General features: G+C 50.3%; 1 protein-coding gene across 1 annotated transcript; it reads right to left on the bottom strand.

The window, feature by feature from the left end:
- Positions 1–7,807: 7,807 nt before the first annotated feature.
- LOC135302304 (serine/threonine-protein kinase PAK 3-like) lies at positions 7,808–13,606 on the bottom strand. The gene is made up of 4 exons (XM_064422682.1): positions 13,461–13,606; positions 9,562–9,679; positions 8,777–8,876; positions 7,808–8,331 (listed from the first exon to the last, which is right to left on the bottom strand). The coding sequence occupies exons 1-4, from the start codon at positions 13,523–13,525 to the stop codon at positions 8,147–8,149; spliced, it is 468 nt and encodes a 155-aa protein (XP_064278752.1). The 5' UTR covers positions 13,526–13,606; the 3' UTR covers positions 7,808–8,146.
- Between the last annotated feature and the right edge of the window lie 2,355 nt (positions 13,607–15,961).

The raw sequence follows: 15,961 nt of genomic DNA, 5'->3' as shown, positions 1-15,961 counted from the left end.
CACTTTAAAGCAGAGATGCCAGCTTCCAGGAGATACAAAAGGCAGCCCCACTGCCTGGGGCTCTGAGCCCTTTGTGGTCAGCTGGGTAACAATAATAACAACCACAATAGCAAAAAAAACCCAAAAAAACCCCCAAAATAACCCACTAAAAATAAGCAAAACAAAACAACAACACACCTCCCCCCCCCCCAAAAAAAAAAAAATCCCCAACAAAAAAAAACAAAACTCCAAAACCAGTTAACTTCTGTGAGGTTTATTTGCTCTGATGACTAGCTGGAAGTCTGCAGTCTAAGGAGAATATAGGAAGCTAAAGATTCTGTTCAGTTTGGCCACTGGCACACAGGACTTGTCCAGATGATTTGCTAGTCCACAGCCTTCATCTGGTTCAAGAACAATTCCTGCGTCAGCCTTTAGCAGAGAGGGAAGCTCAGGCAAAGCCAAGCCAGTCCAAGCTGCCCTCAGAGGCAGCAGGAACACCCAGAGCGCTCTCTTAATGCCTTGGAGCAGAGCACTTCCTCTGGGGAGTCTTGAATGTCTCCAGTGGGACACCAAAGTCAGGAGGAGCATTTGGTACAGCTCTGCTGATACCTGCACAGAGTACACTGTCCCTCAGACAAGAAACACACCAGACATACCCAGAATCTCCAGGTACCCCTTGTCAATCTCCGGTTTTGGAGCAGCCATGCCGCTGTCAGAACTGGTGATGAACAAACAGCCCCAGCTTCAGTTCCCAGGTTTGACAGAATAGATTCCCCCAGATAATGCTGCTGCAGCAGCAGGTTTAACACCAGAGGCCATGGTGTGCTGAACCTGTCGCATTTCTGGTGGGGACAGTTCCTGTGCCTCACACCAACCTTGGGGCCCTTCATTGCCCGTTGTTTGCCGGAAGTCTTTGCAGGCTGCAAGGTGAGATGTCAACACTTGCACCTCAAGTCAAAGAGAACAAAGCAGTCAGAGACTACAGCTTGTCCCTGTCAGCCAGGAGTCATTGACTGTGAGGACAGGGAAAGAACCGATTTACAAGGGATACAGACAGGGATTCAGTCCTCCATCTGCGTCACCATGTTCCACTGTAAAGAAACAGGGAGAGCAGGAACAGGCCAGCAGGAATCAATTTGGATGACTGCTGGCCAAAAGGCCACAGGACAAGTCCCACTGTCCAGGGCAACAGCTGAGATTCAGCACAGCAGGAAATGTCCTTCAGAGAGACTGTGATCCACACTAGAGCAGGATGGCACTCAGAGGCACGGCCCCACTCCCTGCTGCTCTGCAGTGGAAAGGCAAGAAGGGCAGAAAGCACCAGTTTGGTGACTGCAGTGGCTGTCCCTCCCTCACTCACTTGATTTTGTAGAGCCTGAGGGAGGGGATTAACATTCTCTCTGACAATTTTCATTTCTTCCTCCAGCCTCCTCACCCTTGCCTTGTTCCTATCCTCAGATTCCTGCAGCTCTGCCTGCACATCTTCCTTGATGGTCTGTAAACAACAATGCATGGGAAGTTTCATGAGTGGAGTGGCTGCCACTCTTCCACTTACCTGTTTTTGTTGATCGCCCCTGTGCTGATGGCGATTCATCTCCTCTTGAATTCTTCTCATGTCTTCCTTCTTCCTCCTCTTCACTGCCATGATGGCACTCTGAGCTTCGGGCAGCTCTGCCTGGGGCTCTGACTTGATGTTCTGTACACACAAATGCACAGCAAGTGACTGGCAGCTGCCATCAGGCTCAGCTTTTTCCTCTTGCAGCCTCAAAAGCACATTTATTCAGCCACTTCTTTCTGCTTCCCTACCCACCTCTGCTTCCACTGCAAACCTCCTGTCCCAGTGCGGATCTCTGCACATTCCAAGGCTCTGTGCTTTCAGTGCCTGTGGGACTCCTGGCCTCCTCAGGCCCAAGAGCTCTGTTTTATGCCCCTCTTCCTGCCCTTCCCTCTGTCACCTGGCCAGTCAGGCTTACCTGGCCATTCTGCTCTGGCTCTTCCACCTGCTGCCTGAGCTGCTCTTCCTGCTCTCGGGCTGGGAACAGCTCTCCCTGAGCCTGGCATGGCATCTCTGATAAAGCCATCTGCTCCTGCTTTTTCTCTACAGGAACTTGCAGAGAAAGCAAGACAAGATGGTTTCGACTTGCCATACGATATTTGAGGGCCAAGACTCAAAGGCTGATGGGCTCACACATTCCCAAAGCTCTGTGCTTATCTCCTGGGTCATTCCCTGCCCGAGGGGAGGCACAGATTCCAAAGTGAGCCTGGCACTACAATCAGGGGCCATCTGGCACTGAAGCTCCAACAGCCTGTCAGGCAGCTGACAGGGAAGGTGTGGCATTCCTCAAGGCTCTGGTGAGGGCCTCCCTCTGCTCCTGCCATGTCCTCTTTGTCTTTCAGTAGTGACTGACACCCAGCCCTGTCCCACAGCTCCATCCTGGCTCTGCAGGTGGCTTCCTGGCTGAGCTCACCCTTTGGGAGAGACACTTCTGCAGTTCACGTTCTCCTCAGGCCTGCACCAGCATTCCTGCCTTTCTGACATCTACACTCTTGTTAGAAATCCTGGTCATTCGGGAGATAAGAATGCCTGCAAAGATCCTCTGATGGAGGTCACAGAGCCTCTATGGCCACCTCAGTTATATGGAAGAGGACCAAGGTGTTTCTTCTCCCTCTTTTGTCAGCTGAGAATTCTGACCAGCAGTAACAGAGACTCTCATAAGGCCCCATTAACAAATGCACTTAAACACCCGTGGGGATGCCAGTGAAGGAAACCATGTGTCATGTAATGCATGTATGAGCAGAGTCACCAAACACCACTGAACCATGGAATTGTTCCACCTCTCTAGGACAGGCAGAAATTTCAAGATTTAACTGGGGACTTCTGGGCCGAAGAGGCCGGAGGAGGTGAACAGCTCTGAGGGGAAAAAAATGCCACGTCTGGAGGGGGAAACATCTCTGCCTGCTCAGAATCAGTTGACAGAACATGTCACTAATCCTCTCCTGAAAGGGATGCTTTAGGTGAGCTTTGCACCTCCAACTCCTTTGTGCCAGAGCTGGGAAAATTCAGTTATGTAAATGTTACATAGATAGACAGATAGAAACACAGAAACATAGACATATCTCACTGATATAATCTCTCTTTACTGTCCTCTCTGCTGCTGCACACATCAACACTTGGTAGCCAGTGCCGTGCTCAGCAGCAATCCTGAGATTGCTGTCCTATTGCTCCAATAAACCACACTCTTGGGGAATATGGAGTGTGTAAGTCCTTATGGAAAGTGATCTGATCCAGAGCATTGTACTGGGAACTGCACTCTTTGTGCATCTGTGCTGGAGCAAGTTCTTCTCTTGGACTCGACCACACTGACAATTCTAAACTGGCTGTAATAAGACATAAAGCCCAGCCCCTCCCAGCTCCTCTGATCTCTCAGGACCAGCAAAATGCAAAGGTATTGATATCCTGCTAAATCCCAAACACAACACACACTGATTCACTGGGCTGCAAAAAGGCACAGGCACTGATAACCTCAAACTGGTCTGTAATGCCATACTGTCTACCCTGGAACCACAACAGCTTCTTCTGCACCAAGGTGCCTGCACCGAAGGATGAGTTCACAAGCAAAAACGTTCCATTGTCCAAAAGTGACACCTAGGGAATCAGAATTCTAGCAGATCCAGTCCAAGTACCATAAAAGGGCAAGAAATAATGAGGAAATGTGCCTCAGAAGGGAGGAAAAGAAAGTGTGGCAGGACTTGCACTCCAAGCAAAACAAAAATTAGAAATTAAAAAAAAAATAAAAAAGGCAAAAAGTCACACCTGAAGGTGACTAAAACATTTGGAAGCATTGAGGGAAAGTTGAAGGTCCCTCAAGAGTCTCCAGTTCTCCAGGCTAAAGCTCCCTCAGGACCTCCTCCCTGGCGTTATGCTCCACACCCTTGCCCACCTCCCGTCTCCTTTTGTGCACACGCTCCAGCCCCTCAAGGACTTGCTGCTTCACAGGGGCCCACAACTGCCCACAGCACTCACTGCAGCTGCGGCCGCAGCGCTGCCCAGCACAGGCCGACGCTCACTGCCCTGCTCCTGCTGCCCCTCTGCTGCTCACACAGCCCACCATGCCCTTGGCCTTCTTGCCTGCCTGCCCACATGCTGCCTCACGTGCAGCTGCTCTTCACCACCAGCAGCCCTGCCTCCTTTTGGCCCACGCAGCTCGCCCGACACACTCTTGCCCATCTGACTTCAAATACTGCATCCTCCATTTCAACATCTCCTTCCTCTTCTCTACAACGCAAGACAGCACTCAAGGACTTCCAGCTTCACCCCCACTCCAGGCTCCAGTGCACTTGCCAAAGCTGCAGACTTCACCGCAAAAGGGAGCCACAGAAACTCCCCGCTTCTGCCTTTTGCCTCACAAGAAGCCTTCGCAACTACGCGCTTCCTTTCCTTGGCCACACGGCACAAGAATGGCCCCTCACAGCTTCACGCACAGCACACTCACCTCCTTGCAGCTTATCAAAAGCCAACAGACAGCTAGGCCAAAAGAGGCTGTACAAATGAAGAACTGCTCAAGAAAGATGCAGAACACTTCCACAAGCCACTATGGAAAAACAAAGAAACAAAGCCCTGGGACCGACAGCACCACCACCTGTGCCCTTGGCCAATGCACTGCAGAAGCCCAGACATAGAGCTGCACTCAGCCAGGCAGCGAAAGTTCACCCAGAGCCCCCAGCTCTTCGGTGCCTCAACATGACAGGCCAAAGGCCAATTGCCAGGTGGCACTGCCTGCAGGAATGGCTACGTCCTGCAGGACTCCAGCACTCCACCTCCTCGGCCAGCAACAGCAAGTGCTGGCTGCTCAGCAGCTTGCACCTCTGCCTTGCCCTAAAGACAGCGCCACCCACAACTGGCACTTACTCTCTTGCAAGGAGCACCCTGGGCTGTCACAACAGAGGGCTGCTTCTGCTTCTCTCGCTCCCTTTGCTCCTCTTTACCTTCTTCTCCGGGAGCAGAGGGAGCCACGGGAGAGACGGCTGTTCCTTTCGTCACCTGTGGCAAGAGAGAAGCATGAGGGACACGCCGTTACCTAGCATTTCTAAACTCATTTCTCCTGGCATCTACAACCACATCTTCGAAGGAGAACTCATCAGCTCTGTTAGCAATGGCATTCCAAGTCACTCCAACCAGATTAAAATGGGCCAATTCAACACAACACTATATGCCTAGGAATTTCACATTCCTCCTTGCCTGCTATCAGCAAGCAACCTTGTCTCTGCAAAACGCAGCTTTTATTTCTTGCAAGCTCTGAAATGCACAAGTAGCAAAGAGCCGGCAAGGCCTTAGCTCTTGCTGCAGACAGGGAAAACTACAACTGGATCACAATCCCATCCAGTGCTGGAAAAGGGCAGGAAATGTGCGGAAGCCCCCTTGCTGGCTGCAGAAAGACAAAACAAACAGGGCTTCTCCTCCTAGCATACCAAAAAACGCAGAAGCCACAGGGTGCAAGCGGCAGCTACTCCAGCCTCTGAAGCCCTGGCATGCACTGAGGCCATGTTTGAACGGGCAACAGCCCTTGTGCTGAGCGCTGTCACGTGGCCATCTATGGAAGTCTGCCTGAAGGTCCCTCAGCAGACTCCCCTTGTCCAGGCTAAAGCTCCCTCAGCACCTCCTCCCTGGCCTTATACTCCACACCCTTGCCCACCTCCCGTCTCCTTCTGTGCACACGCTCCAGCCCCTCAAGGACTTGCTGCTTCACAGGGGCCCACAACTGCCCACAGCACTCACTGCAGCTGCGGCCGCAGCGCTGCCCAGCACAGGCCGGCGCTCACTGCCCTGCTCCTGCTGCCCCTCTGCTGCTCACACAGCCCACCATGCCCTTGGCCTTCTTGCCTGCCTGCCCACACGCTGCCTCACGTTCAGCTGCTCTTCACCACCAGCAGCCCTGCCTCCTTTTGGCCCACGCAGCTCGCCCGACACACTCTTGCCCATCTGACTTCAAATACTGCATCCTCCATTTCAACATCTCCTTCCTCTTCTCTACAACGCAAGACAGCACTCAAGGACTTGCAGCTTCACCCCCACTCCAGGCTCCAGTGCACTTGCCAAAGCTGCAGACTTCACCGCAAAAGGGAGCCACAGAAACTCCCCGCTTCTGCCTTTTGCCTCACAAGAAGCCTTCTCAACTACGCGCTTCCTTTCCTTGGCCACACGGCACAAGAATGGCCCCTCACAGCTTCACGCATAGCACATTCATCTCCTTGCAGCTGATCAAAAGCCAACAGACAGCTGGGCCAAAAGAGGCTGTATAAGTGAAGAACTGCTCAAGAAAACTGCAGAACACTTCCACAAGCCAAACACATCTTTCCACTAGGGAAAATCAAAGAAACAAAGCCCTGGGACTGCCAGCACCACCAGCTGTACCCTTGGCCAATGCACTGCAGAAGCCCAGACATAGAGCTGCACTCAGCCAGGCAGCCAAAAGTTCACCCAGAGCCCCCAGCTCTTCGGTGCCTCAACATGACAGGCCAAAGGCCAATTGCCAGGTGGCACTGCCTGCACGAAATGACTACGTCCTGCAGGACTCCAGCACTCCGCCTCCTCGGCCAGCAACAGCAAGTGCTGGCTGCTCAGAAACTTGCACCTCTGTCATGCACTAAAGACAGCAGCACCTAAACTGGCATTTATTCTCTTGAAATTATCAGGCAAACCTGGCCCAGAATCCCACTCATCTGTTTATTGTGATGTCTTCATCTTGCTGGGATTTTTGCCCTGCCAGTGCTCTAGAAATGGTGTTTCTGCCCTGAGGTATCTTCCTTTCAGAAAACTCCAATGAATCACATAGGTCCCTCTCTTTAAAAGACAAGCACTGTGCTGATTCCCACAGGGAGACAGAGCAGTGTCTACCTTTCCATGCCCTGCCCCTCCTGTGCTGGATGGCACCTTCCTTCCCAGCAGGGACAGCCCAGTGGCACTGGCTGCTGCACTTCCCTCTCTGCCACACAACCTGGCAGTAACCCTGGGGCAGTTCCTGTCTGCTTGAGCGTGCCAGGCAGCAGATGGGGCTGGGACAAGTCCCTCTCAGCTCTCCCTGTTTGCGTGCCAGAAACCTCCAAGGGTGGGCTGGGGGCACAAACCAGGGCCCCTCAGAGGCTCACAGTGAGCCCCCCCACAGCCCCTCCTGCCCACAGCCAAATCTCTGACCACTTGGCCAGCCTGGCTTCCTTGGGTTCCTGCACCACCTTTTCATGTCTCTGTACCCTGCATTGCTCTACTTCAATTCTTTTGCCATTGGATAAAATGGAGCACACCACCAAATTACAAAACAGGGCAGCAGAAACAGTCAGAGGACAGAGTACCTGTCCTCTCAGGAAATGTGGAGAGAGGTGGAGTTATTCAGTTGTGTGAAAAACAGGCCCCAGAGAGCCACGTGTTGCCACTTTCCAAGACTTCAGATAGGCTTTGAAGAAAGTGGGGGACACCTTTTTGAACAGGACAAGTTACAATAGGATGTGGGCAAATAATTTTAAATACACAGGGGATCAAGTCAGAGTAGGTCGAAGGAAGAAATTGTTTCCTCATGGCATGGTGCCACCCTGGCACGGGTTGCCCCAAGAGCTTATAGTTGCCCCGTCCCTGGAAATATTCTAGGTCAGGTAGCAAAGGGCTGTGAGCAATCTGATCTCTTTAAAGATGTCCCTGCTCATGGCAGGACACTTGCACCTGATGACCTTTACAGGGCCCTGCCAGCCCAGCCCAGTCTAGGACTCCTCACCGTTTTCATTTGAAGAGCACCAAGAGTGGAGGTGAGGAGGAAGGGAGCTCATCTGATGCCTTGAACTTCCGTGGAGGAGGAGCCCATCCCTCGCACCCTGTTTCACCTGCAGCCCCTTTGGGGCCATCTACACAGACAAAAGAACTGGAACCACTTATAACCCAAAGGCAAGTGTTGCCTGAGAGTGGAATTTTTTTGCATGTGTTAAGGCTTGAGTTCCCCCACTGATGCAACCAAAGCTACAGCAGATGCTGATGTGTTGCAGGGACATTTTTAGGAGGGGACCTTGGTGCAAGTAGTCCTAGCAGATGGCAATGGGATTTTGTCCAATGGCACACAGAACATGGGACAGGTGAGAAAGACAGCGGGATCAGTAAGGATTTGCTCCTTACCGAGGCAGGACTTCAGTTCCAGTAAGGAGGTTCCTGTTCTACTATTTCAATTCCCACAATTCCAAAAGACCATATGTCCACTTTGGGGCCATATGGTTGACCTGTCACCCCTTCAGGCGCCGTCCACCAAGCAGTCCCTGCTAACACGCTCCGTGTATTCTTCTCAGGGATGAGTTGAGTAGAGAGGCCAAAATCGGCTGAGGAGAAAGCAAAATAACTGTTTTTATTTTAATTCTGTGCCATTAGGAAACCAAGCAAAAGAATTTCTCAGTAGGAGTTTGAGAATGTACTGTTGAATCTCTTGGACAACTGTCCCTGCTCTGTTTTCTCAGGACTTTAGCCAAGGAAATATGGCATTGTGACTTAAAAAATTCCCACAGTTTTTTACACTCCAGCAGTGGCTTTTGTTCTTTGGAAGCTTTAGACCTGTAGCTCACTCCCCCTGGAAGGGACACACAGAGAAACACCACTCTTGGCTGCTTGTTCCTTGTCATGCCTCTGTACACATTGCAGCCGTGTCACCAGCTCACAGCAGATATCCCTGCACTGTCACCAGCACCATTTCTGGGGAGCTGGCAGTCACTCCAAGCAGCCCCACACCTACATCCCTGGAATGTTGCACCTGACCAAGAATACACTGACCCAGCTTGACAGATCCGTCAGTTCTGAGAAGGATGTTGCTTCTCTTCACATCTCGGTGGATCACGTGGTTGGAGTGAAGAAAATCCAGTCCTTGCAGGCACTGAGAGAGGAAACAGAAACAGGAGGGCAAAACTAAGTGATGTGATTTCATCACATAAGAAAGGACACAAAGATTCAAAAAGATTCCCTCTCCAGGGGAATGGGGAATAATGGCAAAACACAGTGCCACTGAGAGGAAGAGCTTGTTTCTGCAACACTTGCAGAGCAGGACCTTTCTAAGGAAAGGCATGTCAGCTTTTGAAAGAGCAACAGCACCTGCTGTTGTAGACTGTTCCCTGCACACCAGCCAGGATGACTGCTGCTGCAGGGGATGTGCTCAGAAGCAAACAGTGCTTTGGCTGCACTCCTATCCTTTTTAGCTGAGGACTGAGAGAAACGAGTCTCTCTCTTTTCCTTTGCTGTTCCTTTCAAATCCTGCCACCAGCACTTTTGCTTTTACAGGCAAGGAATGCAGTGAAGACAGGCAAAAGTTTAGAAAGCAAGATGGAGAAGAGCAAATACAAGAGGCAGAGTGAGAACAAAACAGCAGGCGATAAAGAGTACAAGAACTGAGTTCAGTGAGTGCAGGGGCACTGGCAGCCATTTCACTTGAGATGCTTCTACTTGCCCACAGCATAGCAGCAACACACAAACAAAGCTTGGCACATGAAACCTCTCCTGTCCTGAGCCCCTGTTTCCCAGACAATCCTGCCCAAGCCCTCGGCAGCACAGATGGGATTGCTGACCTCCCGACTGATGGCTGCCATCTCCTCTTCAGACAGGTAGCTCTTGCTGATGACATCGCTCAGGGTGCCTCCATCCATGTGCTCCATAACCAGCCAGAGTTCCTCAAACAGAAGGTAGCTGAAAGATGGAAACAAGGGCGTGGAGATAAACATGCATGGCTACGTTGATATTTTCCTTCCGTGTTTCTTGTTTCCAAGTCCCTTTGTGACTAGGACAGAATCAAAGGAATAGACATTCCCTCTAGGCTGGGCATTGTTTGCAGTCTGTGCAGTCTCAAGGAGAAAGGTACAGCGGTGAAAAAGGAGATTGCTTAGATGGCCTGCAAGCGAAAAGTGCAGTTTAGTAACAGCCCAGGCAAAAACCTGTCAGGCATGGTGCTTCTGGAAATAAGCACCCAGTCTTCCTGGCATGCATAGCAATGGCAAAGAGGGGCAAGGATCTAAGGGAAATCCTCTTTAGGAAGGTTCATCAGCATTGAAGAAACTTTAAAAAATCAGTCCTGAAAAACTGTGGAGGCAGTGAACTTTGAGGGTATTGACTTAGTAAGATACAGCCGATCCAGCTGATCCAGGTTTTGAATAATTTTTGAATAATTTTTAAACTATGTGTGCCTGGGAAGACTCATGCAAACATGATGCCATCTCTTCTCATCCATTGGAGATGAGTAGAGAAATATTAATAAATAATAATTAACAGCTCTACTTTCTGACACTGACCAAAGTGAGTTTTTAACCTCTCATGTTTGTTGTGTGTAAATGCACATTCATGGAATAAGACCATGACCTCTCACGTGTCTAAATAATTTCCAACACCATCCTCACCCTTTCTATCATTTCATCATTTCAGGGTACATGGGATAGAAGAGGAAAAGAAATGAAATGTGACCATGGCAGTGAGTTAATGGGGGGAGTTCTGGGGCACTAATGTGCAAGGAACTCCAGATGAAATCAGCACCTTGGCCAAGAGTCCTCCTCAAGCATGAAATGCATCTCCTGGACTAACTGTGGCCTTAGTTTCCCCAGGAAAAGGAGAATATCTTGGTACTCTGAAATTCCAGCTGCTGCCTACATATTTAAACTGGTACAATTCCAATTCCAAATAAAATAGAATATAACTGTACACTTTAAGAGGCACTTTCTCAAGCAAGGAAAAACACCCCTCCCAATAAAAAGAAAAAGAATCCCTGATGAACAAACATCCATCTTTTTCCATGTGGACTGTAAAGCACCAAAGTATGTCAGTGGACATCCTCCATGTGCACAGGTTTGAAGAGAGAGCTCTGCCCCCTGAGGCAGAGACACGTGGTGGTTGCACGCAGCATCCTTGCTTCACACCAGCCAAGCCTCAAACCAGGAGAAATTAGTTCCCAGTGAAGAAAGAACTGCTTGGGCTGATGACTCTCAGGGATGACAACAGCCAGCGGCAAGAGGGGATGATGGCACAGCATGGCCCACGTGGTGATGGGTCCTGGGCTCTCCAGAGTCATGACAGGGTTCCTCTGGCCCTCGTACCCCACTCTGCAGGGACAGCAGCTCCAGCTCCTTCCTGAGATCACTCCCACCAGGGGCCAAAGCCACCCCCAGCTGTGCCGGTGTCCCCAGAGCAGGACCAGCCCCAGGAGGAGGCAGGTCCCTCTGTCCAGGGCACCAGCCCCAGACCCTCTGCTCCCACCCACGGCGGGCGCTGCTCACCTGGGCAGCCCCGGCGGTCCCTAAAGAGCAAGGTCCCAGACCCTGAGGAGTCTCCCCACCCCTTCCAGAGCCCCCCCTGGATCTCTCTGCATTGCATCTTGTTGTTGTGGTGTGTTTTCATTTTCTTTATTTGCTATATTTTATTGCTTGATTTGTGGTTTTTTAATCCGTGTTTTTCTCCCCGCCTTTGGAGTAGCACAGGTTCCCCATTTTGTATCTTATGTTGCTAAATTTAGACTCTCTCCCTCATTGTTATTCAGCTTGGTTAACTGTCTTCTTGTTTGTTGCCTGGCCACTCCCTGCCAAATCCTCAATCCCTCTTGTCCCTACTCTTTTTCCCCAACACCTTCCCTGCTCCTTCCCTCCTCAGATGTCAATCCTTCCCTAAGCCTGCCTTTTTCTCCAGAACCTTCCTTGTCAGTTCTCTATCCTTTGAAACCCCATTGGTTTACTTAAGCCTTTCCCCTCCCCTAAGATCCTCTATTGGTTTACAGATTGTATTTCCCCACCTTGTGTTGCACCGTCAGTCCTCTCCATTGGTTAACAATTGTATTCTCCCCCAAGACCGTCCCTGTTTATAAGTTATTGCCTGCCCTTGGGTCAGGGTCTTGGGACCTTGGACTTGGGGAGTTTACCATCAAATAAAGCTACCTCTATTCCGACTCCAAGACCCGTGCTGCTTTGTTCATCTGTGCCGAACCTCCGCTGGCAGCTAGAATTCTGCGGGGTCTGCCAGGGGGATCTGTTCTCTCTGTTGGTGGGCCGGGGACACATAGCCTCTACACCGCAACACTTGTCCCTCAAGAGAGTCAACAGCCCCTCCCAGTTTGAGATCAGCAGCAGCCTTGAATTGGGACATTTAACTGCGGCATCCCAATCTTTCAAAAATCCCAACCTTCTCCTCCAGCTGAGCTTCCAGCTGTCCCTCACTTGGTCAGTTCCCATGAGGTGTCCCACAACAACACAGGGAGGCCCACAAGACCCTGCTGGCAGCGTGGCTGCCCTGATTCAGACACATTTTCCTTTCTTCCCACGGTTCTGCAGCTTGAACAATGGGAAGGGGCCCTTGTTTGGTCAGCAGTGAAGTGTGCGACTGCACCTTGCTGGCACAGTGCCATTCCCAGGCTTCAGAATTCAGGTGGGGAGGACAACTCAGCACAGGCAGGAGGAGAAAAGTCGAGCTGCACCCCTGGGGCACCATTTGTGTATTTGCAGATTTCCTTTGTTCAGGGGCCTACATGCTGTCCTTGTCACCTCAGGGGTGCTGCCAGCATGGAGGCCTGGCCTTGTCATTGTGCAGATGAAAGAACTGCTGCCAAAACAAAAGGCAGAGAGAATTCCTTCCTGGGTTTGGAGCCCCCTTGACAGGATCCATTCTACTGAGCAAGCAAGGCTGAACAGCCCCACAGCCCTAAACACAGCTGCAAAGTGTCCTTGTGCCCATCACCCTCGATCCAGCAGGGCTGCAGAGAGGACAAACTCTGAGCTTTAAACCAAAAGGGACAAAACCTTGTACAGGACCCGGCCTGGAAGGCCTGGATGTGATGGCCTCTCCCAGGGAGAGAGACCAGAGGCCCTGTGAGTAGAGACCAGGACTGTTCCCAGGAAACCATGGCAAGGTGTCAGGAGCAGGCATTAGAGACAGGGCCAAGGAGATGTGATGCAGGTGGCTGAGGGAGAGCATCATGGAGATGTAGAAATTGAAACTAGGAAACAGGATTTCCTTTGTTCTCTGACAACATGGGCCTGCAGGGATGGAAGGCCTGCTGTGTCATCACAGTGTTAGAAATGAACTTTGAGATACACTTAAATGGACACACAAAGTAGTGGAGGCAAAAGAAATCTGTTTATTAGTAACAATTCACCTGAGCTGCAGGTATGCCCTCTTTCCCCCAAGAGCCAAACACACACACCCTCCAAAAAAGGACTACATTTTATCCCCTTTCCTGGCCAGGGGCAATCCCTGTCCCCTTTCCCATTGGCTGGGTACTTGAGAATTTCTATTCTCTCCTCACCACCTATTTTTCTGTCCCCACTCCTCTGATTCTACTTCCTTTTTGGTCAGGTCTTTAACCTGGCTGCTTTCCCAGCTCACAGCAACACCCAACAAATTAACTGAAGCAAATCCAAACCAGAAGTAACAACACACAGAACCAACAACTTCCATTTTTTTACCTAATAACCTTTTGGGTTCAGCAAAATATTACCTCATCTCTGACAACAGGGTAGAGGACTCTGATGTCAGCAATCTCTGGATGGTGACATGAGGCATTGCTGGATTGTGACCTCACCTTCTCTCCCTGCTTATCTTGGGGTTCCAAGGAGTTTCAATGCCTTTTGTGCTGTCACAGGGGTTGGAGGCTGGTGTCAGAGAGCAGTGGGCTGTGACATCACAGGGGGATGCATTGTGACATTGTGCCCCTCAATTCCAAGGAATACTTTTGAAAACTACCTCCCAAAGTGAATCTTTCTCCAAGCAGGTAGACTGGCAAAACCCATGTACGATCAAGTGATAAGACAGAGTTTGTACTCTCACAAATTTGTTTTTCCTCCTAACACCTCTGAAAACCTCTAATTTTTTTGGTTTTTCTTTCTTCTTTAGAATCTGTGAGCAGAAGACAGGAATACTTTTGCCTATTGGAAAAACGCCATAGCAATGCACTGTTGATTAGGCATGCTCTTGTCCTTACCATAAAGAAAAGACACTGAACAAACTGAAATATCAGGGATTTTGTGGGAGCAGATAGGAGAGACAAAATGTGTTTCATTCTTTAAGTTGTCTGGAATAATTCTGCAAGTTTGCAAAGTGCACAGAAATGCAGTCACTAGAATGAGGCCATTACTCACATCTGGCATCCCTAAGCCTTTGCCTCAGTTTTCAGACAGTTTGTAAGTGAGGGATACATGCAAGATTTATCTAATTAGTAAAGGTAAAGTTTTACTGAAGGTTTGATGTGTGGGGATCTCTGCAGTCCCAGAAGACATGCTGAGACCAATTTCTTTCGTTTCATTCCCTCACACCAAAAAAAAAAAAGGAGAAAAAAAGATGAGGCTCTTTCTGTGCCACGCTGTGGCAGCTCTACCCTCTCAGCCTTTGCCTTGAGCCCTTTGGTTCTTTTCCCTGAGCCCTGATCCCCTTCCTCAGCCAAGGGCCCCTGGAGCCCTTTCCAGGGCTGCAGGAAAAGCTCCCTCAGCCATGACCACAGAAGAGCTTCTGGAAGTGTTTATCGTCTCTTGCTGTCTCTTAGTCAGAACCGGTATGGATCAACTTGGAGTTCTAGAGGAACAAATTTTCAGGGACTATTCCTCTTCAAATTTGTTTTGTTCTAACCCAGAAGGAAGACAAAGAGGAGGTTCTTCTGCTGGTGCTAAGTTATGCTTGCAATTAGTGTAATAGTAGTCATTAAGTTGGGGGAAGCAACAAGTGCAGTTCAGCGAGCATTTAACAAAATACAAGTTAGGACCCAGCCCAAAAGATCACGGAGTTGATGCAGTTTCACAGGTTGGTTTTTCCCAGGCAGTTGGTCTTGTTTTCTTTTTGTAGGAACGCTCCCACTCCCTGCTGAAGATCAGCAGAACCAGTCTGGAAGCAGGGCAGCTGCCAGTAGTTTTAAATTGAGATGTGATGATCGCTTTTCACTTAGGTTCTGTCACCTTTGGCTTAGATACAAGAGGCTTTCCTTCTTTTTCATAATGGGTATGTAGTGGGTCAAATTTCCTTCTTCCTTTTTATAGAAACCTTGCTAGAGTTGAGATGGAGCTGGGGGAGAACCAATGCAATTTTGAATTGCCACAGTTGCTTTTATTGACAATTTACTAATGGTGGTGACTTGTCTGCATTCTCCTCACAAGTGACATGTTGGGAGACCTAATACGAGTCAAAGAACTTCATTTTATTTTTTTAAATGAAAAACAAAAAAAGTGGTGTAGGAAAACTCTTATAGATGTCTAATTTTTCTCAACATAAATTTCTACATATTTGAAATCATGTTAACCTTCCCAGCTCTGCCTTGGGAGGTTTTAGAAGTATTATGATCTGGCTACATTTTTCAGATTTCATAATAAGAAACTAGAGAATCCTGAGAGAAAACAAAAAATGTCCCATGAGGAATGGTTCCCTTCACCTTCCCCAACTCCTTTTTGCCTGCAATGCTGTCACCCCAGCAGCAGTGCCATCGCGGCAGTGAGTCTGAGAGGTGGCAGCTCTCTGGCCCACACGGTGCTGCTGGCAGAGCCGGCTGCTGCCTACTCAAGGCTCAGGTGGGCCCCTGAGCTGCCGAGCTGCACGGCCAGAGCCATCTCGATGCTGCAGTGCAGGCCAGAGGCGCCGCTCAGCCGGAAGCTGCAGGACTTGCCGGAGGGCAGCGCCGTGAGCTGGCAGTGGCGCGACTGCGGCAGAAGCGGCCAGGCCGCCAGCACCAACATCTGCACCCAGCGGGTGACTTTCTGCAGGTCCAAATAGGAGCCCGTGCAGAGGGTGCCCAGCAGGTACCACTCCTGATCCGTGGGCAGCTGGCCACCAGCGGCGTGCAGGAAGCACGTGTGCCCCAGCAGCTGCTCCCCGGAGCACAGGCACTCCAGCGCCACACGGATGCGCCTGGCTGGCGGCCGCTTGGTGCTCTCCGGGCTGAAGGAGTGGCCAGGGGGTGGCCGCAGGATGACCAGCGTGCGGTAGCTGCTGCTGCTCTCCTGGACGCTGCAGGCTGCA

Source organism: Passer domesticus, chromosome 6, assembly GCF_036417665.1.
Source record: "Passer domesticus isolate bPasDom1 chromosome 6, bPasDom1.hap1, whole genome shotgun sequence".
NCBI lineage: Eukaryota > Metazoa > Chordata > Aves > Passeriformes > Passeridae > Passer > Passer domesticus.
This window is presented reverse-complemented; position numbering and strand designations above follow the sequence as displayed.